The sequence below is a fragment of the Rutilus rutilus genome (assembly GCF_951802725.1).
Source record: "Rutilus rutilus genome assembly, chromosome: 18".
Classification (NCBI taxonomy): domain Eukaryota; kingdom Metazoa; phylum Chordata; class Actinopteri; order Cypriniformes; family Leuciscidae; genus Rutilus; species Rutilus rutilus.
The window spans coordinates 17,272,638-17,294,972 of record NC_140231.1 but is presented as its reverse complement, the minus strand read 5'-3'; the positions used below and the strand labels follow the sequence as shown (position 1 = coordinate 17,294,972).

The window sequence follows — 22,335 nt, the reverse complement described above, 5'->3', positions numbered from 1 at the left end:
GAGATTCCAAGTCTGTCTGTCTGTCTGTCAGTCTACTTGTTAGTCTATCAAGATGGATTGATAGACAGATAGATAGATATAACATCCTGTCATCTTGCCAATTCTCCTTCAACTTTCTCTCTCACCTTGTCATTTTCTAATCTGCCTTTCTCGCTCTCTCTATCAATCTCTCATTGTACTGCTCCGGTCCCATCGTCTCTTTCTCTCTCTCTCTCTCTTCTTCTGTTCAAGCCAGTTCATCACGGTAAAGGCCGTGTGGCCAGAGATCGATTCCCGAGCTGACTGACGTGTGCTGATTGATCAGTCTTCATGGGGAGGAGCTGGGCACGCTGCTTTTACACAATAACATCAATAGCGCCTAATAGCTTGTAGTCGGGGTGGCAGCAAGAAAAATGCATGCAAGCGAGTTTTATGAGGGCGTTGTCATGAGCCCTGCAGTCGCTCTCCGGTATAACGGGTGCGCGCACACGTTAGAGCGTGTTTGTGCGTGTGTTATCTTTTGCACAGGAAAACTATTGTGATCACAGCGATGGGCAATTAGTGAGGATGAGGGAGCCAAACGAGCATGTAAACTCTGTTGCAAGTGGCGTGCCTCATTGATTGATTAATTGACTGACTGCTGCTGGTAAATGATGAAGCCGTGAGTGGCAGGAAGCAATCTATGCTCCGCCACCAATTCCCTGCTTCTACCACATACAGGCCCCTGTGTGCTGAGCTTTCAATGACTGATTAAAAGCTTTGGAAGAATGCCTGATTAGCCGGTGCAGTCTGTTAAAGAGACGAGGACTTTCATTATTTCTGATTAAATATTAATGTCAGACAGTCATTTGTTGTGCTACTTGTTCTCAGATTGCTTATTCCTCTTGGTAGGCTAATGATCTCTCATCCTGTCTTTTTTTCCTCTTTCGTTCTTTCTCTTTCACTTCACCCACAATTCTTTCTCAGGCATCTCTCTTGAGAAGGTCTTTGACTACAGTGAGTATTGGGAGGTGACCCGAGGCATTTATGCTCCATTTGACTGCACCGCCACCATGAAGTCTGGGAATTCTGATGTCTATGAGAACGAGATCCCGGGTGGCCAGTACACCAATCTCCACTTCCAAGCACACAGTATGGGGCTGGGGAACAAGTTTAAGGAGGTGAAGAAAGCCTACGCAGAAGCCAACAAACTGCTTGGTGACCTCATCAAAGTGAGCAATTCTCTTTATTTTCATATTCAAACCTATTTTTTGTTATTTGTGATGGATTCTAACAGGATGCAACGATCAGGTTGTCCCATATTTTTCCCCATAGCGAAATTAATCTTTAGCAATAAAGAATTAACTTTTGAATACAGACCTACTATGAGCTCAGAAGTTGTAATATACTACTTTATGTAAAAAAACAACTTTAAAGGTGTTAACGTTTACATTGTTCTGTGAAACTTGGTGGGCAAAATCATTACAATAGCAATCCACATGATCGGGAATCACAAAAGATTTCTCCAAGCAGCGGGTTCAAGCTTCTTGGTTTGAAAGTGACTTCTGTGTAAACACAACCAACATTTTTTGCCCCCAAATTTCACTGTGACAGCACCTTTAGAGCTGAATTTACAGTGACAAACTACACTACCCATAAACCTGGATTGACTCATCATAGATGGGGTAAAAATTACAGCGAAAAAGTGGTGAACACTGACTCCCATGAAGCATTGTGCATATATTTGTATATATCAGCTGATTATTTTGCAATACACTTAAAATATATTGTATTTTATACTTTTAATTACTGTAAATCAGTAGTTTTATATTGTGCAATTGCTTTCAATGCCATTCGTAATGCTTCATGTAAAGAACTTTTTTGGGGGGTTACACTTTAGACATTCTGCTAACTATAAGTAACTTTTCAACTACATGTCAACTAACTCTCATTAGAGTATTAGTAGTCGTCAGTAGACTGTTCGGGTTAGTAGAATAAGTTGACTTGTAGTTGCCAAGTTACTTAGTAGAATATCTGTTGGGGAACCAACAAAATAAAGTGTTAGCAGATATTAAGCAGACAGTCTACTAATACTCTAATGACAGTTAGTTGACATGTAGTTGCAAAGTTACTTATAGTTAGTAGAATGTCTAAAGTGGACTATCGAAATAGTGTTACCGAATGTTGTAGGCCTAGTTTATAATGTAGTAATTTTTCACCGAGCTGGTTTTGTTTTTTCATGGAGCTGGTTTTCTGTAGAATTCTTTATTAGAAATCCATTTGGAGAATTGCAGCATTATTCCAGAATTAAGGCCGTAAAAAAGTATGGCGTAATTTTTTGCACTATTCTGTGATTGTCAGACGTGGACTCAGGTCAGCTCATTTCTCATGAAATGCCATAATGCTTTTAAACATGATGACTGGAAAATATCAAAAATGGAAAATATCAATGCAGTAGTACATGAAGTGGTGTGTATGGTGTCATGATGAACCCTTTTAACCCTTCACGCGTGTTATTGCTTATAATAATCCAGATCCTCATGAGTCTAGTCTTTATATGGTGCCAAAGACACCACACCTTTTAGATAATTATTTCCTCAGTTTTTATATTTCACACGCTTGAAAACGGAGTTGTGATATTGTCAAATGATCACGCTCTGAGCCATTCCTTTTATTGTTACTCGTGTCCTGTTCCTTGCTTGCTAATATAAATGTTAGGCATGTTCAAAAGTATTGTTATTATTTTGGTCAAACGTGTAGCACCAATTTCCCCTCTTACAAAATATTCCGTTTTTACCACACTTGTCCTTGTTACATCTTTAACAACTTTAAATCAAGTTTTATTCATAAAATGTAAGAACTCTACGAATAATTTAGAATATGAACTGCTGTAGAATATGTTTTGATCAATATTAATGTGATGTGCAACCACAGGTAGTCAGCTAGATACTGGATAGTGGAAATGAGTGGTTAACCAATATTCAGTCTGGCTCTGTTTACTTAAAATCCAATTTCATATTCTGTACTTCCTGTATAATGTGAAATCCAGATTTCCATTTTTAGATTTCTACTCCATAATCAGTCCTTTCAGAGATTTAAATCAGATTGCCCCCCTTCATTGCACTTAAAGTTGGAGGCCAATCATGAAATATGAGATTAGCAAATAAGTGCATGCTTTAGATTCATGAAGAAGTTCTCTTTTTTTTCTCTCTCTCCATCAGTGAATGGAATATTTAAGATCATACGCCGTAATTGTCACTTGACCGTCACAAACGTGCAGTTTAAATCGGTTGTATGCAACATTCTCGCTGGTTAAATAGGGCTTAATTACCACCCCTTGCACTGAAAAGGGTCTCACCCTCACTCTTGAAATCTGCTCACGCTCACAAGATCATGAGCACCGTGGACCCGAGAGCTCCACTCTGAATCACAGATTTAATTGCTCGTTCTCCTCTCTCTTTCCTCCTCCCTCCTTCTCATCCCTCTTATTCCGTTGCAACCGTCTCAATCTCCAGATGAAATTGAATAAAAATAACTTGGCAAAAAAACGGGGCAGAAAGGAGGAGTGAATAAATAATCCTGTCCCTGTCTCCTATGGCCCAGAGACAGATCAACTGGGAAGAGCTTTAAGGAAAGCTTATCTGTTGTGTTTCAGAGAGGCTCTGACTGATCTCCTCCAATCAAAGGCGTCTGTGAGCGTTTGGTCTTGCCTTGCTGCTTTTCATTTCCCTGGGCTTAATTAAATGATCGAAGATAGTCGGCTTTCTGTTCTCAGGGTCCCCTCGCTGTTAATATTGTCAATATCGAGACTGAGCGGTGCGCTGCTTAACAAGCGCCAGTTAGCGTTGGGTTTCATTAGCGCCTCTCTGTTCTCTCTTTCTCACATTTTTCTCCCTTTTGTCCTAACGACGCAAATGTTATCTACTCCCTAAGCCGTGTTTCTGTTTGCCACTGCACTTCGTCTCCTCTCTTACTCCTAGTTTAGATTGGCTGGCTGGGCTGGTGGAGAGCTGAGATGTATCGATGGAGGCCTAAGCAAGCATGTCTTTTCATTTCTCACTTTTATGTCTTTCTCCTCTCATTCCCTCCGTTCAGGTGACACCCTCCTCTAAGATTGTGGGCGATCTGGCACAGTTCATGGTGCAGAACGCTCTGACTCGGGCAGAAGTGGAAGAGAGAGCAGATGAGCTGTCTTTCCCCCTCTCCGTGGTAGAGTTCCTGCAAGGACACATCGGCATCCCCCACGGAGGATTCCCGGAGCCCTTCAGGTCAAAGGTACGACTCACACAGCGGATTTATCACTCAATCTGTTGAAATACAACTAGTGTGACAAGATACCTTATTAAATGCTGTATGGCTATTCATTTAAATATGTTTTACAGCTGTGGTTTTTAGAGGGGATAGTTCACCAAAAAATGAAGATTTGGTCACCATTCACTCACCTTCATGTCGTTCCAAACCTGTATGACTTTTCTCTACTGTGGAACTCAAAAATGTTTTTTAACTGTTGTTGCCTATTCAATTAAAGTCAATGGGGTCCAATGTTCTTTAAATAACATTCTTCAAAATATCTGTTGAACACAAAATAAGTTATGAATAGTGTTTAAGGTTAAAATTTAAGGTAGCAACTTGGCAGGATTTAGAACTGAAGGTTAAGTGTCTTGGTTAGAACTAGTGGTTTGAGTTGGTGTAAGGTTAAAGGTTATAGATTACGGAACAGGGGCCATATGATCTGCGAAAGCATTTCACACAGTGTTTTACTTTTTTTTTTCTTTTTTTGTAAATAGTTTTGTATGGTTTTAGTTAACTATAAAAACCCTGTCATCAGGGATGTGTGACCAACACAGGACTAATGTTCAGAATCCTATCCTATTAGTTTAATAGCCATGGTAATTTCGTAGCCATGGTAAAAAAAGAATCACAAATTAAGATAGAAATATGGAATCAAGACGTTCTGTGGGGACAGAGGTTAGGATGAAGGTAATGTAGAAGGGTCAGAGGGAGGATTTAGAATCGATTGTTGTAAAGTAAGTTGAACCCGAGTTTAAGTCTCTGCTCGGCTTGAGTTGAGATCAGAAAGAAGAGAAAACCCAGTTGCACAAATACAAGTTATTGAATATCTCTGTGGTGGGATTCGGTTGAAGAGAGGGTTTCTCTGTGTATCTGTCTACAGTCTCTGGAGTGCATTAACACTGTGTTGTGCTTGTCAGAGATACGTAAGGGAAAACCATGCCATTCCTTTTGTCTTGAACGCCCCAATTACCCAGCAGCCATTCCTGTGCAAGATTAGCTGTTTCTCTAACAAATGTGTCTCACACCAGAACTGAACAATGCTTGTGCTAAAGCTTTTTTGCGCATGCAAGTATGAAGCTAATTTATTTACAATGTCTTTTTCAGAATTTGTAGGCCATCTGCTTTGCATATATTTTAGATAACAAACACATTTGAGCAACTTGGCACTGACCTTATTTTTTCCCCATCTGGTTTTTTAACATTAATATTGTTCATAATTATGCAAGCGATTGTTTGCTTGTATATATATTAAAAAAAAGGTAGGTCTGTGGTGTGTATTCTGAAGTATTTGCTCTACAGAATAAAAATACAGACATTTCATCATTTCAAATTTAATTATTCACAACTTGAATTCAACTAAATGAAGCAATAGGGAGAGATTAATACTGCTCCTGGTAATGATCTGTTATAAATATTCCTGGATTCTGTGTGGGTCTTAGGGGGATTGCGAACGCTCTACATCATCCGCTTACGAGCAGCTTGAAAATTCAGTGTAGCACCAATATTTGAGGAAATATACGTTTATTGTCTATTCAGGCACCTGCTCTTTTCTCGGGCTCTCATCACTTATTTGTGGTACAGGTTTTGAAGTCTCTTCCTCGTGTGGAAGGGCGTCCTGGAGCTACCCTGCCTTCCATGGATTTCCAGGCCTTGGAGAAGCAGCTGCGAGAAGCTTACGGTGATGAAATCACCCCTGAGGATGTGATGTCAGCAGCCATGTACCCCAAAGTGTTCCAGGAGTTCAAAGATTTCACTAGAACCTTTGGGCCTGTGGATTGTCTAGACACTAGACTCTTCCTGGATGGACCTAAGATTGCTGAAGAGTTTGAGGTGGGAGTATTTCTTTTTTAGCCTCACATTTTTATTTGCTGTTACTGTGCAATAAATCTTCCTGTCATCCATGATCCATTCCTACATTCCAAGCATCAGTTCCTTATTTCCTGTGCTTGTATCTCTGCTGTCTGTCTCAGGTGGAATTGGAGCGAGGCAAGACGCTTCATATCAAGGCTCTGGCTCTTGGAGACCTTAATAAAGCCGGTCAGAGAGAGGTGTTCTTTGAGCTCAATGGTCAGCTGAGATCCGTCCTGGTCAAAGACACCGTGGCAATGAAGGTGTGTTTCTGAATTTTACTTACAACTTTAAAGGGAGGGATTTTACTTCCTCCCCTTTTAGAAAGTTGGTCATGTTTTTTGGACCAGTTGCTTGAAATAGAAACAGCTTGTTTCCTAAATAGAGTTAAAAGAAGTAAAACGCATAAACAGCGTAAACAACATTTATTATAGTTTCACATTTTTAGTTTAGTTTTTTATTTCTATTTTATTTAAAATTTAGTTTAGTTTTTATAGGGGTTTCCGATGCGTTTTCTAGTTTCAGCTTATTTATTTTTTATTGTAGTCTTAAGCCTAATGATAACTATTTTGGTGTCCACAATGTAGTTACAATAACATTCTGTTTATTAGGGATGCACCGAAATTAAAATTCTGGGCCAAAAATAAATAATAGATTAATAATCAATTAATTAATCTAACTTGTTTAATGATCAACAATCCAATAGCTAATGCTGAGTTGTACAAACATTTAAATTGCACATTAGGCCGTTTTTATATCAACTTTTTAATAACTGAATTGTTTCTACTCCAGTTGGTTAAATATAAACATTTAAATGACAATAAACTGTAATAACTTTATTTCACGACAGATTTATTCAAACATGCATTAAATAATGACAGGTTAAGTAAAAAATGAATAAGGTTATACTGCCTATATTTTGCAAAATGCTCTCTGGAGTTATTTTTTCTGCCTAACTAATGAGTTTATGGACATTGAGTAGCTTACTTGAGGTAAATAAAACGTTGCGAGATTGTATTGCCTACAAAGCTGCTTTATTGACGTCTTTCATGAGTGCCAGTCATTTCATGAAACAGGATTCATTTCGATAAGTCGTGATGTATCTTTCAACATAACGTCTGGTGTTCACCCATGTTTATTTTCATGCTATAACTAACTATTAGTAAAGAGCAGATGAGATGATCGGTTCACGTGCGCTTGATCCGCGATGCCGCTTGAACTGAGGCAGAATAGGAATAGAATATGTGCGTGTGCTTGCGTGTGTGTGTGTGTAAATGAAACTGAAGTCCTATATCAATTTTCTTGGATTTGTAGGAGATGCATTTCCACCCTAAAGCCCTGAAAGACGTACGTGGGCAAATTGGAGCTCCTATGCCCGGTAAGGTGGTAGAGGTGAAAGTGAAGCAGGGCCAGCAGGTGGAGAAAGGACAACCGCTCTGCGTCCTCAGCGCCATGAAGATGGAAACGGTGGTGAACTCTCCTCTCTCCGGCATCGTGGCCAAGATCTACGTGACCACCGACAGCACCCTGGAAGGAGATGATCTTATTCTGGAAATCACTGAATAGATATCATGAAGGCCAACAGCAGGAAACATCACCACGGCCAATCCCTGCAAGGCTAAACACACAAACTTTAGTGACACACACATATAGAGGCTAACACCTTTTAGTAGAAGCTTATTTTTACAGGATCTCAAAAAACGATGGATGAATCGGAAAATGCTTGTACTTTCCAGCTTGAATTCTTTAACTGTTGTGTCGTATGTGCTTTTGTGATCCTCAATTACTTTAATTTATGCGTGATGAGGATGTGAGCTAGTGTTATTCTGTAGACAGAGAAATGTTTGTCAGTCTTTAATTAGTATTATTGAATGTAGTAAAAAGATTTACACTGAAAATATAGCAAGCAATAAATTAATGACAGAACGAGATTTAATTAGTTGAATTCCTTGTCACATTGTTTCGTCACTTTGGTCATGATTGTTTACATAAACTAAAAGCACTAAAAATCTGAAACAATGCTCACGAAATCATATGCACAAGCCGTCCCTTATATATAGAAGTCTTATGTCAGAGATGATTGTACTTGAATTACTAAGCAAATGCAATTTTGCCGACAAATTGCCGTGTCTCATATACCCAATGTTTTGACCAATGGCCTTGCTTGCTTTGCTGGGAACGTAAGTGCAGGAATGGATCCGACCCCGTCTCCTGAGCCTTACACTTGAATTGTATATCATGTAAAGGTGGAGAATAGTTATCCAGATGTTTTGGGCTGAAGTGAGCCCCATTGAGCCCAACGAGGATCGATGAGTCTATATTCAAGAGCACTTATAGACTCCGCGGCAGCTTCTGCACATATCGAGTTGGAATGTAGGCTTTAGGGGGAACGTCCTTTTCCCAGGGCTCATCTTGTGCTTGTGTTCCAATTGCTCTCAGTCTTAATGTGAATTTATTTCACTGTCCTGTTACATTCCCCTTAGCAGCAGATGTAATGACACTGAACAGCTATATTCTCCACCTTTCTTTAATTTCCCTTGTTGAACACGATTGATATAATTCGTAACAGATAATCAGAGGTTTTATTCAACGACATTCAACTAATAGAAATCACTCAGCCTGAAATCTAAGGGACGTATGGCTTTTGCGGCAAACGAGGTCCATTGGGGTTCGTCTGAAATGGTTTTAGCAGTTTTGACTCAGAGTAGACCAATTCTTCATGAGGACCAATAGCCTGCAACGTCCCAAGGTGGAGACTAGAGCACATTGTTTTAACTGTGTGAATTGTACAAGCCCATAAATGTAATGATCGTCCCTTCAAATGGATGTTGCCATTAAAATGAAGCTAATGTTGTTTAGATGTCTATTTTAGAGCACAAAACGTCTGTGGTTGGTTCTCTAAACAATGCATCTCATCACCACAGTCATATTTGAGATTGTTCCTCCGTGTTCTTTGACAAATACATCTCAGTTTACATGAGTACAGTGCTAAGGAGTTTACATGAGTACAGTGCTAGGGATTTGTTGTGAGAGGGAAGATTCCTGTTGGCTTTTGGACTTTGATTTGGTTCCCATATCATGTATGGGGCACTGACAAGGTGTCTGAAAATCTCTGGAGAAATGTTCAATGCTATCAGTTCTGACAGTGCAGGCAAGTCAGTGACCCTTGCGGCAATTCTGAGAGTTTTAGAGTCGACAAGTGGTTGACGCCTGGCTTTTTTATGCTGCAAACAATGCAGTATGTATCAAAGTTGTTAAATGGGTCATGCATCGTCTTAATGTAGCATATGTTGCTGATGCATATCTACTTGGCACATTGTTAATTCAAACTGGGTAAATATTTCTGTGCATAGACTGTTTGAAATTGGGAAAGTTCTGAAGGGAATTGGAACTAATCTGTGTGACATTTCAGATCTGATGCCTTTAATAGCATTCGTTATCTTTCCATTTGTAAGTCTTTATTTCTGTGAAGTTCATCTCTTTCGATCTGTTTTGATTATGATATCATGCAAATACTAATGCACCATACCCTTGTGTGTTATTTTAGCATTAAAAATGTTGGAGAACATATATATATAAATAAATAAATAAATAAAAGTTTAACAGACTGTCTCCTGTGTCTTGTTTGATGGTTGATATTTTACAGCATTAATCAAAACTTAAATGCGTGGTGATGCAATTGTTTCGATTTATTCTCTCAAGGAGTCGATATTCACGTGAATACACAAACCACATGTTAAAAACAGCTTGACATGATGCTTTTATGAGTCATTGTTTGAGTGGGTTCCATTCAGATCAATATCTACAATCATGGGATCTCACACGCAGATGACATCACATGCCTCCAATAAACTCTGCTTATTGATCGTCCGTATGCCTGCTACATGTGGCTGGGAGAAACCATCTGTATCATGGAAGAGATGGAATAATATAAGATCCATCATGCAAATAATAAAGTTCATTAGCTTCTTAGAGTCTTATGATTTGGGATAGTCAGCCTGCCAATGATACTGCTGACTGATGGCTCCATATTGGTGCGCTTGTGGCAAAACGGGATATAGGATTGTGGGATAATGTAGGAGTGATGGATGAAGCTCCCCTCTGCATCCATATGCTCGTTCTATTCTGGCAGCAAGTGTGGGGTGAGTTGATTTGCTCAGCTGATGGATTGATATATGTGGATGAAGCTCTGCAGGGTTTATGTTGGTCAGTCTCGTATCTGATGTATCTCATAAATATGATGACAGTGGGTGTGTTTAATTAGAGGGAGAATGACTCAGAAGCATTAAATAAAATCTAATTTTAGAACTGTTTTTTAATTTGGATGTAATACAATGACCCAAATGTAGGTGTGAATGTGGCATACGTCCTTGTAAAAACACAGTAGATTAAGTCTTTATTAGCTCCTCAGCAGGATCAGAGAGTTTAGCTTGTCATCTCGTAGTTATTCAGACACTTTGGCAGTCTTATCAGCAGATGTACAAATCAATGTTCCTTGCCAGTGCCTGTCGATCCCACAATCCTATTTGCATCGCCCAGCTTTCATCTCTTTTTTTACCCTCTCATTCCTTCACACTCTCTCGACTTGACTGTTTCTCTCTTTCTCTCTCTCTTTTTCCACTAGTCTTTTATCACTATAACCCTGAAAGCCGTATTATTCCACGTACCTTCCGGCTGTTAGAGCTCTGTTATCATGTATTCAAGGAAAGTATTGGAACTCTTGTCTACACCTGGCTTGTAGGTACAGTGATTAATTAGATATGAATATTCACAGTCTGGTCCTGCCACTCTGTAATACCACAGTGTCACCAAATATTCATAAGCTCTGTAATTCTGGCCTTTTCTCCTTGCCTTTGGGGTTATCCTACACATCCCTCTTGCATAAATCAGTGAGTCTCAATGAAGCCACAGTTGATTCCAAAGTAGTCCTGCAATGCTGCTGTTCAAAAAGCCCTTTAAAAATATAGCAATTTTTTTGCTTGTCATCTGAATGTACATTCTTTCCTGTAATATCTCTGTATTCATACAGTAGGCAAACAACACACAGATGACATATTTTCTGCTGGAAATTTGAAGAATGCAACCAGTGTTCCTCATGGTTATATTCAAGGTTTACACTTTATTTCGATGGTCCACTTTGGACATACTACTAATTATAAGTAACTTTGTAACTCTCATTAGAGTAAGTAGACAGTAGTAGACTGTTAGGTTACGGTTGGGTGTTAGGCTTTGGGTCGGTATAAGTTAACGTAGATGTGAAGTTACTTACAATTAGTAGTGTAAGACTGGAAGAAATGGAAGAAAGGGCAACTCTCTGAGAAAACAAAGGAAATTAACATTTGAACTCTCTCTTGTGAAGTTAGCATCACCATTTGGGACGCAAGTCTCACCTCAAAATACATCTCTTTCCCTCTTCCCCCATTCCTCTCTCATGCTGAGATCACCAAAATTCACCCAAATATCTATATGGTTTAAGGTGAATAATTATCATACAGTATTATACATGTTTGGTATCGTTTGAAATGTCTCAGTGTGACTGGTACAAATGTCTCATTCCCAAAGAAGTAAACCAAAAGGTAAAAAAGTTCTTAAGAGTTTAGAGATAACTTGCACACAGAGGAGGGTGTGTCTTCCAGGCAAATGGCATCCTGCCCAAAAGGTGTAAACTCTGAATGCAAATTACCATTGTTAGCAAATGTTTCCATGTGAAAGAAGTTTCTATCTATATAAAGAAATCCAACGAGAGGCTCAGGGCGATTCTATAACTCAGATCAGCCCGTAATGTTGAAGGACCTCAAAGACTTCAGCATTATGTATTTTCCTAAATGTCAAAAATTGGCATGATACATTTACCTGACATAATAAATGGTTACATTCGTAGGATTCGTATGTTACCGCAAGTCTGCGTCAGATTAGTGACGACTAATATTTGGCGCTAATTCAAGTGTACTTGGTTTGCGAAGACAAAAAGTGAATTTCCGTTTAGGACAGCAAAAAATGCTGCTTGACCAACCTAAATTTGGGTGTGTCACCTCTGTTTTAATTTACTGTTCCTTTAGATAAGTGTATGTGGGAAACCACGGCATGGCCAATCCAAAGCTATTATGAGAGAAGTAAAGTTGCTTGACTTATCTGTAGTAGTGGCCATACCTCTGCCTGAAGTAAACGTTACGTTAAATTCAAGTGGATGCAATTCCATGTGGGCTATACCAAAGTATCTTTTTGTTTGTGTAAGCGTGAATGTGACCATCTCAGGTATAACCAATTACCTCTGTTTAGTGACCAAACTGACAAGCTTGTGATCGTGAGACCTGCGTTAAACAGGAGGCGTGAGGACCTCAAAGCGGCATAGCTTCCTAATATGAACAGGTAAAATATAAGTAAAGAGTTGAAAAGAATAATCAAATGTGCTGCTAAACTATTTTATAAATGACCATTAAATAATTGGCATTCTAACCTAAATTCGAGAACGTGATAAAATGGAGTCAGATAAAAGCTTAAATGGAGCTGGTAAAATAAAAGCTGGCAAGTTGTCAGAGTGGCTAATGAATATTAAATAGGTGGCATGGCAGTCACCCTGTAGTCGTAACTGATTTGCCGAAAAGCTGCTAAGTTGTCAGCATGGCTTATGCATATTAATTAGATGGCGTAGCGTTCACCCAGTAGTCATAACTGATTTGCAGAAAAGCTTGTAAGTGGGTGCTAGTCCCATTGGCCAGGCAAAATGAAGCTCTTGAAATATAATTATTTTTATTTCCCAAAACGTGGAGAGGACAAACTTAGAAATGCCTACAGACAGCTCATCAGTAGATAGTTTTTTCTTTTTTCTTTTTTCTTTTCTTCCCCCCATTTCAGTGCAGGCCTATACTATGAAAGTAGGTCTAGGTATTCGGGCACAGCCTCCTTGTTTCATCATGATCTTCTAGGTTTTCTGGGAGTTCTTCAAAATCCATCAGCGAGATAACGGCTGTTCACCCTGCTTCCATCTGTCCGCCTGACGATCTGACACTGCCTCGCAGCTCTTTGGACTAGCTTCGGTCTTTCTGTCTGTCCCTTGCGCTGAGAGGAAGGTGATTATGGAAGTCTGCGTTTGGTTGGAGTGAGATTCAGTTTGTTTCCTCTCATCCTCGGGGGCAGCTGGCAGTCGAGTCCACTCATACATCCCTGTGCTGGTGGGCAGGCAGCTCTTGTACCGCTGGGAGTTGAACAAGCTGTTTGAGACCAGGGCTCGACTCCTGGTCCTGCTCTCCCATGCCTGAATCTGTAAACCACATCCACTTCTCGTGTTCATTTGGACTTGTGCCTTGTCATCATTACGTGCTTGATTTACATGATCGGAGGGCTGCAGGGCTGGTGGAAAGACAGAAACCCTCTCATTGGATTAGTCTGTGGGCACATTGCTACCCTGTCGAGTTAAGGCAAGGGGCAGAGAGAAGCTGCCTCGACTCAGTGGAATGCAAATGCCTAATTGGCTTCATTTGTATGGCTTGAATATGCAGCCATTTGCTTAATTTGCCTAGTTGAGTGTATACAGTCCAATTTGCAATCCTTGTTTATACTGTCTTATGAAAGAGAAGCTCTCACTGTGATGAGAATATAATGATAGTCTGATTGGAAAAGGTCATACCTTATGAGTTAATGCTGCCTCATCCCAGATACGTAGCTGACAAGTGGGAGTTATCGGCAGAGATTCGGTAAAAGGTCTTTGATTGCTCTGCAGGTCCTTGTGCTTCAGATTCACAGTTTATTTCAGGAACCTTTTTTCACATTTATGTCACATGAGTCTGGATACACCACATGCAGATCTGTCACTAAAAGGGTTAGGGTTTGCATTATATGGGCAGAAAGGTGGTTGAACCTTTTTGACTTTAAGGCCTCCCCGATGTCCACTCACAAATTCTCCCCAATAAAATATTTTAGAGCTTGGTATAGCTGAAAAAATACATAAAGATTATTAAAAATATCCAAATACGAAGAAATATCTAGATTTTTTGTTGTTTTAGCTTATTTTAAAGTGGTCATGATCTGCATTGTTTTATAATGTTTCCTGGGGTGCACTTATAATGTTAGTATGATTTTTACAAAAACATTTAATATTTTTTGTCATAATTTAAAAATAAAGTGCATTTTTGCCCTCTGATTTAAACGCTCTGTTTGAAGGCTCGTGTCTGCTGTGAGACTTCAAGTGTAAATGCCCACTGCTGTGATTGGCTAACATCTTTGCATATGAAATAAATATTACATGTGGAACTTTCTCAAAAACTTTAACCCGTTTTTACTATTACAGCTCTCAAGATTAACTAATCGTGAAAAGTGTTGATTATAGCATTATATTTAGATCTATGGCATTATATTTAGATCGTGGCATGAAAGGTTGCGCATGAATGCACTGTTCTCGTCATTGTAACTCGATGTCTGCACACTAACGAAAGCTTTCATCATAATTAACAGTGCAAACCATGGTACAAACACGATGTAAATAAGAGATTCGTTGATTAAAACGAGAGTTTTGATGAGTTGATTGTAAAGGGGGTTACTTGATTGCTTTCTATATATAATTTAACCACAGTTTAAATAACATTTTATTTTCATCCTACTAAGAGAAACAATGTGAAGTTGACCGTTTAGTCACGGGTTTATTTACTGACACATAGACAAAGAACCTCTGACTGTACATGAATCATTAAATATCATAAATCACTGTGTTCATTCTAATGCCTTATCTGTGACCAGTTACTTAGATGCTGTGGCAATACTGTCGAGTCCATATCGTAAAAGTCTGTTTGCAAAGCCTGCACCGAAATTGCAACTGATTTACCAAATAATCCACAGTGAACAAACAAATAATGCTCTACTGAGACATTCACATTGATGCAAATATGTAACCACTTTCATAGCATTAGGATCAGAGATGGCAAAAGTACACACATCCTTCACACATCCTAGACACACATCCTAAGTACAGATACTCATGTTTAAAAAAGACTCTGGTAAAAGTTGAATTACGGACTGCACTTTTTTTTACTCAAGTTAAAGTAAAGAATATGGCTCTGCCATGTACTTAAGTAAAAAGTAGCCATTACTACCTGTTTTAGAGTCAGGCTGGTAACTGGACCTCACATCATATTATTACAATAATAAAAAATAATTTGCATTTCAAATTTTGTTAGCTAATGAATGTATCCAGGCTGAAAAACCACAATGTAGTACAGGGCCGGACTGGGACAAAATTTCAGGCCGGGAAATCTCACACTCATCCAGGCCATCCCATACAGCCACAACAAATTCTGAAACCACGGACAACCCTATTTTTTGAATGGCCATCACATAAATAAGGTTTAAATCCTTAGGCTGGGACCATGCAAAATAATTAATAGTTCTCTCTTTAACTGCACCTTCACTTCAATTTTCCTTTTCAGTCTCTTCATTTTCCCTGATATCTCTCTGTCTCTCACGTGTGTGTGTGTGTGTGTGTGTGTGTGTGTGTGTGTGTGTGTGTGTGTGTGTGTGTGTGTGTGTGTTTACTTTTTTTGCAAATTTTCTTGTACCTGTCACTTTTTCATCAGCATGTCTACTGTTGTGATCAGAACTGTCTCCACCTTGTTGCAAAACAACCACCTCATTGTAACTTGTTTGCATATAATATACATTTAAGTTAAATTTAAAGTGTTTCAATATGAACATGTGTTATTGTTTTATCTTAAAATGACTTGCCCTAGATTTAACAAAACTATATTTTCTAAATGGCCTAAATGTCAAAATTAGTACAATAGTAACTACATCATGACAATATATTTATAGAAAAATCCTAATACTAAACATGTTATTGCATTATCATGAGTCTTTTTTTTTTAGTAACCATGTTTTTTTTTTGGTGGATTGATTACAATTTGTATAACCACAGTTTTACTACAAATTCCATGGTTCAACTATGGATGGTTTGTGTAGCAAAACCATGGTTAATTTGTGGTTACCATGGTTTAACTATAGTAACCATGGATCTTGGTTTTATATTAAACCATCGTTAATTTTCCTAAGGGTTGTGTTGTTGTTTACCCTAGCTCCCTCTAAAACTATTATAAACCCATCAGTGAGCATGGTCTTTTACCTATCTATAGACACATTCCACAACGAGTTGTTCGCTGGGCTTGGTTACAATAAAAGCTCGGACTAACAAGTTTTCAGTTCTGAACCTTACAAGATATGCTTAGTATGATGACCTCTTCAATGTCAAAAGCTCAAGGAAAATCTGATTTCTCAATTCATGACCCCTTCAATGCTTGTTTTGTCTTATTTGAAATCATTTTAAGTCATCTTGAGGGCCTCAAAATTAAGTTAAAATCTCTAGTCCCCTGATTGAGAACCACTGTTCTAGGGGGGCTGTGGAAAATGTAAGAGGGAAAAAAATGTAAGTTCTAAACATGGTGAAAAGCACTATAGTAGTAAGTATGACCAATCAAAAATGTTTATTCAGGTTGATACATCTAGAAACACTAGAAATATTTTCCAGACAATATTTTATTAAGTTGCTTAGTGGCAGTAGAGTAACAAAATAAAGGCCTATTTTTTTATTATATTATTAATTTATTAAATTATTCTATTAAATTTATTTATTTAGATAAATATAAAAATAAATGCATCTCATTTATAATTCATATTATTAAATTAATTAATATTATTAAATTATTATTAAACCCAGCATGAAATGAAAATTCGCCCATCACCCTAATCACCCTTAAATCACCCATATTTAGTTTTTTTAGATCTTATTGTGAACGATTCATCCATGTATCTTTTTTGGACATTATAATTGTTAATCAGCTGGATCTTCCAGTGAAAACAACAGACTTACCTCTGGAGACGAATGCCGAACTTTTCCAATCACCTGCCGCCACTGCAAGCTCGTCCATCTCAAAATCCAATAAACAACTGATGCATAGAACCAAGTACCGTCCTACAATTTATTTTTTATTTTTCATATAACTTGTATTTCATTGTGACTTAAAATAAAATGATTACAGTTTTTTTACAGTCACTTTGTTACTATTTTCAGAACCTTGATGACACAAAACTCACAACCAATGATCAAAATGCACATTTTTCAAAACTCCAACCCTTTTCTCAATTGCTTGGATACAATACACATAGAACTTAGATCATTTGTTCATTCAACAAAAATCACCTGTTCAATATGACACGACTTAACATCAAAGTACTACTATTTCAAAAGGCAATTCACACATTACATTTCAAATGAGTGTCTATTCATTTCCTTACAATGATCTAACTATCAATTGATACAACTGCTCAAAATGATAAGTAACTGTTGCATTACTCTTAATGCCCGAAGGTTTCTTCCAAGATGTTTGGCTAATGAAAACATCCATTGTGATGTAGATGAGAACCTGTGGCCAAATCCATAACACAGAGTTGATGACAATGTAGAAGTACAGTAATCACTCCTGGTTTGTTTCTTACAGTACAAGCAAGCAAGTTGAGGAACACTGCATTTGATGTTTTACAGTCTTTTCTTTTCTATTTCATAGCTAATTATTTTTGCTTTGATTCAAATAAACCTATGTTGTGATTGTACTGTAGTGTTTCGCATCAATATATGACAAACTTTGTTCAATGATTCCACTGTGTCTGTAGTATTCTCTCTACTACTGCAGTACTTTTACAGAGTATTTACTGTACATGTAGTACCATAATGAAACCTGCATCACCTATTTTGTTCTACAATATTTAATGATTGTACGATCAATGACACAGTGAAACTATCGGTTGCTTGTGTGTGGGTGATCTATAGTTATGTTTCAATGGTATTTCACAGTAAATTTGTTTTTTGAACCAATGATTGTGCAAGTGCAAGATTTCTTTAAAGATGTGAATGCACAATGCAATGTTTTGAACATTAGACAGCCTGTGTTACAAGTGATAACCGTAAGTGAGTTTAGAAAAATGACATCAAGGTTCTGAAAATGGTAGCAAAGTGATTGTAAAAAACTGTATTAAAGTGTATCCCTTGTGATTGCCACTGGATTGCTTAAAGGCTGAGGCCTGGTGCAGCCACAGACACTTTTGGCCATAAAAGAGTATTTCAGAGCCACTGAAGCAGATCAGTGTCTCCGTGGACTGCATTATTTCTCAAGATTTTGAAGAGGACATCATTAGCACATTTATTATCACGAAGGGCACAGAAGGCAGTGTGCTTCCTGCACCAGCCCATAAATTCAGTCTCTCTCCGCCAACGTGATTTTACACTTTTATCATGAGGTACTCTTACCTGATTAGTCACGGTCTGCTTTGGGCCATGTTGGTTCACTGCGACAGGAATGTGAACCATATTACAGATCCTGCGTCACCTGTGTCTAATCAATGACTTGTACAGCTCCATTACTCACAATAACTACCATTGACCTTCCTCAATTTCTGCTTGTATTTACCTTCTCACTATAGCACTGCAAGTCTGACTCTAAGAACGTCTGCTCAAACCTCTTCACATCTTTTCAATTGTGTATGCATTATATTTACACAGTCTGTGCGTAGTTACATTTGCTGAAGGCATTTTACAAGTCCTGATTAGTTTGGAAATTGAACAAAACAAATTACTAAAACACTTCACTTCATACCCTCCAGTAAAAAAAGAACTCTTGTTCTGGACTGTTACATTATTTCACCGTATAGAGAGACAGAGCACATTCAGTTGCCAGATGGGATTTAATGTGGTTGCCTTCATTAAAATGCATCACTCATGACTCCAGAACTTGATTAGTCATTCGCAAAGATGTGTTTGTGCTGAAAGGGTCATTTTCTGATACAGTAGCTCGTGCTTTCACCGTGTTTAGGAAAACAGCATTGTTGTGATGATGTTCATGAGTTTTCTAGGTACTGAAGCCTAATACAAGAAGCAGAGAAACACATAAATGCCTAATGCAATGAGTGCAACAGTAAGGTTAAGGAAGTAAAAATCCCTTTCACTTTCTTCATAAAGAAACAATAATGTATAAAGCTTTCAAACCTGACTCACCACAAGCTCCAAAAATATGGAATTAAATATTCACTTGACATATGCTCTATAATTTTCCTTATAAATACAGTGAATTTTGTTTTGTTTTGTTTTTTGTATGGTTGTGGGTTTCTTTTTAATTGTATAGGCCTATTTAAATTTCAAATCAAAGTTTGCATGTTGTGAGTCATCGCACAATGCGTTTATGGTTTGGTCCGTGACATTAACAAATGTATTTCTTAAATCGCGATGGTGAAAAATAAAAAAACAAGGCCACTGGAAAAAGCGGGCAGGCGCTGTTGCGTTCGATAAGGAGAACGTAACACGAAAACTTTTCTAGTAAACATATAGGCTACTGTACCTGGAAGTTCTGCTTTTTCACTTTGAGTTCTGCTACATTAAGGTACAAACTTTCATTTGCAAGTACTCAAACAACCACTGTCCTCGATGTAGAGCAGCATTCAATTCTCAAATAAGATATGAACACATTGTCGAGGGAATGTAAAGTCTTCAATTAATTTTAACCAACAATCTGTGATGGCGACATTTGGTAGGCACAGCATGATTACTGCACATCTGCTGAAGCCTGTAATAATTTATTCATTTAAGGTCAAATGCAACACGACCGGCGGCCATAGATTGAGTCTGTTGTGATTTATCGGGGCAGTAAGAGACAGTTGAGAGGGAGAAAGAGAGGATAATTTTGGGGAGAGCAGCTGACTCATTTGCATTCAGTCCATCTCACTGAAACAAGCCACAGGAGAGAGAGTCAAATGATAGAATGAAGAAGGCTGTCTGCCCACCTTTGGTCACCCACAGCAACGGAAATCTTTTTTTATTGCGGTCACATACAGTACAGTCACATGTGACTCATGGGATTGAAATGAGAAACCTTCAGACAGAGATGAATGAAGTGATTATGATGATGCTTTTGTTCAGGGTGGAGATGTGCCACACTCCCTGAGAAGATTTCTGCCACTTGTAGTTTTAACCCTGTAAAGCCAGTGCTGGTTGTAACCAAGCGTGCCGCACAAGCCCTCAAAAGTGAAGCCAAAACGTCTCGATCGCCCCCCGGTGACTGGTCCTAGTATAGGTTATAAGTCCCGCCTTCCCATGTTATTCAACGGGACGTGAGACCAACTAAACAATTAAATTACACTTCAAATATCTTTTTTCCAAAGATGGTTTATTTCATTTGCTGTCATTTTTATCACGCTGATGTAAGTTCAAGTGTCCGTTTCAAAAATAAGTTGGTTTTTAGTTAGTTACGTGATGCGGTGGTGTAACGTCATGATTGACAGCTGTGATTGACAGGTTCTCTGAGCGAAGTAGTCACTGAAGCACCAACGGACATTTTTTCGGGATCTTCGGAGGACTGAGGAGATTGTATTTACTTTATTTTAACAAGCCTCTTGTCTAACTGCAATCAATTTGTAAAAAAGTGTGCAGAATCCACTCTCCCTCAGTGCATTCTGCGAGAGTGAGGGCGGAGCGTTGATTTCGTGGCTTTACTTCCTGCTCACGACTGCGCAGGTCTGGTCCCGAGATCGCTACTGCGCAGACTCAAGTTCCAATATGTCAGCGCCATATCGGGACTCTGGCGGCTTCAGTTCTCATCAATGGAAGAGAGCGAAGGGGCGTCGTCCATATTTTTTTACAGTCTATGGTTGTAACTGATCACTGGACGTGTAAAATCAGACAATACACTTTTCTAATGATTACAGGATTACAAGTTATTTCAATGATGGTAGTAAATTATTCATTATTCATTGATTTCTACTTCTTTGTTATATTTTACATTTTCTTTTCTATAAAAGACTACTGCTTATAGGCTATACGTTCCGAAGATCTTCCAGGTTTTTGGAATTGCACACAGACCAGCCACTATTAGTCATGTGACTATCACTGAACACTGAGACACAGTGGATTTACAGAAATCATTTCACATTAAGAAGTTTTTTCTCAACATTGCAACAGTGCATATCTAATCAGCTCCTGACGAACACATTCATTATTGTTTGAATAATCATTCAGTGAGTCATTTAACCATGTATTTCTGTCTCTGGAAGGCTTTTGTCTTTCAAACACATAAAAAATGTACACATTTACATAATTTCTTAATTACATGCAATGCAGGGATTCCCCAACTTTTGTGTCAGCTGAATCTCTTTGACTTAATATATTTACTTGAAATAAATACCCCCCTACATTTTTTATTCATAAGTTAGGTCAATAATAAAAGTAAGTCAATAATAATTTAATTAAATTCATGGTTCTCTGATATTGGATAATGGTCACATGACATGCAGGTAAACATTAATCTTTTTTAGAAATCACATGACATGCAGGTAAACAATCTTTTTTTAGGAAATGTCTTGATTTATTTTAAATGATCCCCTTTAATATATTTTTTAAATTATTTAATACTTAATAGCTTTTCATTAAACTCACAAACCCCCTGCAGTCTGGGAAACATTGATGTAATGTAGTATTTAATTAACTGTTATGTTAATACACGTATATATCAATATGGTACAAGATTATCTTATTCAAATCAATGTGATAAACGAGTTAGGTCAAAAATAATCTAAAAAGATCTAATTTTCATTGAGGGCAAATTATTTAGAGCTTGTTGCTATTGAATACAAAATATTTTCAGCACTTTTGTCAGGCATGGTATAAAGATATTTATAACTTATAGCATTTTGCAGTAGGCCTACATTATACAATAGCTACATCTCCTTTGCTTACATAAGACCACGGGTTGAAATGAACTTTTTCACCCACCGGCCAAATTGGCTTCTAAATGTTTAAGTTACCGCCCATTCAGAACTTCTGCTAGCCAAAAAAGAGAGAAAGAAATGAACTATTAAAACGGTCACATCTTATATTAAAATTTGGATTTCATACATTAATTTCTTATTCAAACAAAATCCTGTCACCCAGCAATTTCCTCCCTTCCTCATTCATTCTCATCTTTTTTTCTTCTTTTTTTTTTTAAACAAAACTGTGTTTTAGGTGAACAGATCAATACAGTAGGCTACAAAGAACATGTAGGATGTTGGAAAATAGCAATGTCTTTTCTGTTAACCAAATGCTTTTTAATCTTCGCTATTACTTAAATAGCAGTGAACAAGCGCGCCGTTATTTGTTGCTTGGTGACGTGTAAATTCAAGTTAGCCAGAAATCCGTAGAATAGATCACGATGACTCGCTGACACTAATTTC

General features: G+C 38.0%; 1 protein-coding gene across 1 annotated transcript in view; it reads left to right on the top strand.

The window, feature by feature from the left end:
* The window catches only part of pcxa (pyruvate carboxylase a), a 128,179-nt gene extending 118,475 nt beyond the window's left edge, over positions 1-9,704 (top strand). Inside the window, exons 17-21 of the mRNA XM_084387119.1 lie at positions 946-1,190; positions 4,054-4,233; positions 5,833-6,081; positions 6,222-6,362; positions 7,414-9,704. Of these exons, the coding sequence (XP_084243245.1) occupies positions 946-1,190; positions 4,054-4,233; positions 5,833-6,081; positions 6,222-6,362; positions 7,414-7,665 (1,067 nt within the window). The 3' untranslated portion in view covers positions 7,666-9,704. The remainder of the gene's footprint in view (positions 1-945; positions 1,191-4,053; positions 4,234-5,832; positions 6,082-6,221; positions 6,363-7,413) is intronic.
* Positions 9,705-22,335: the final 12,631 nt, after the last annotated feature.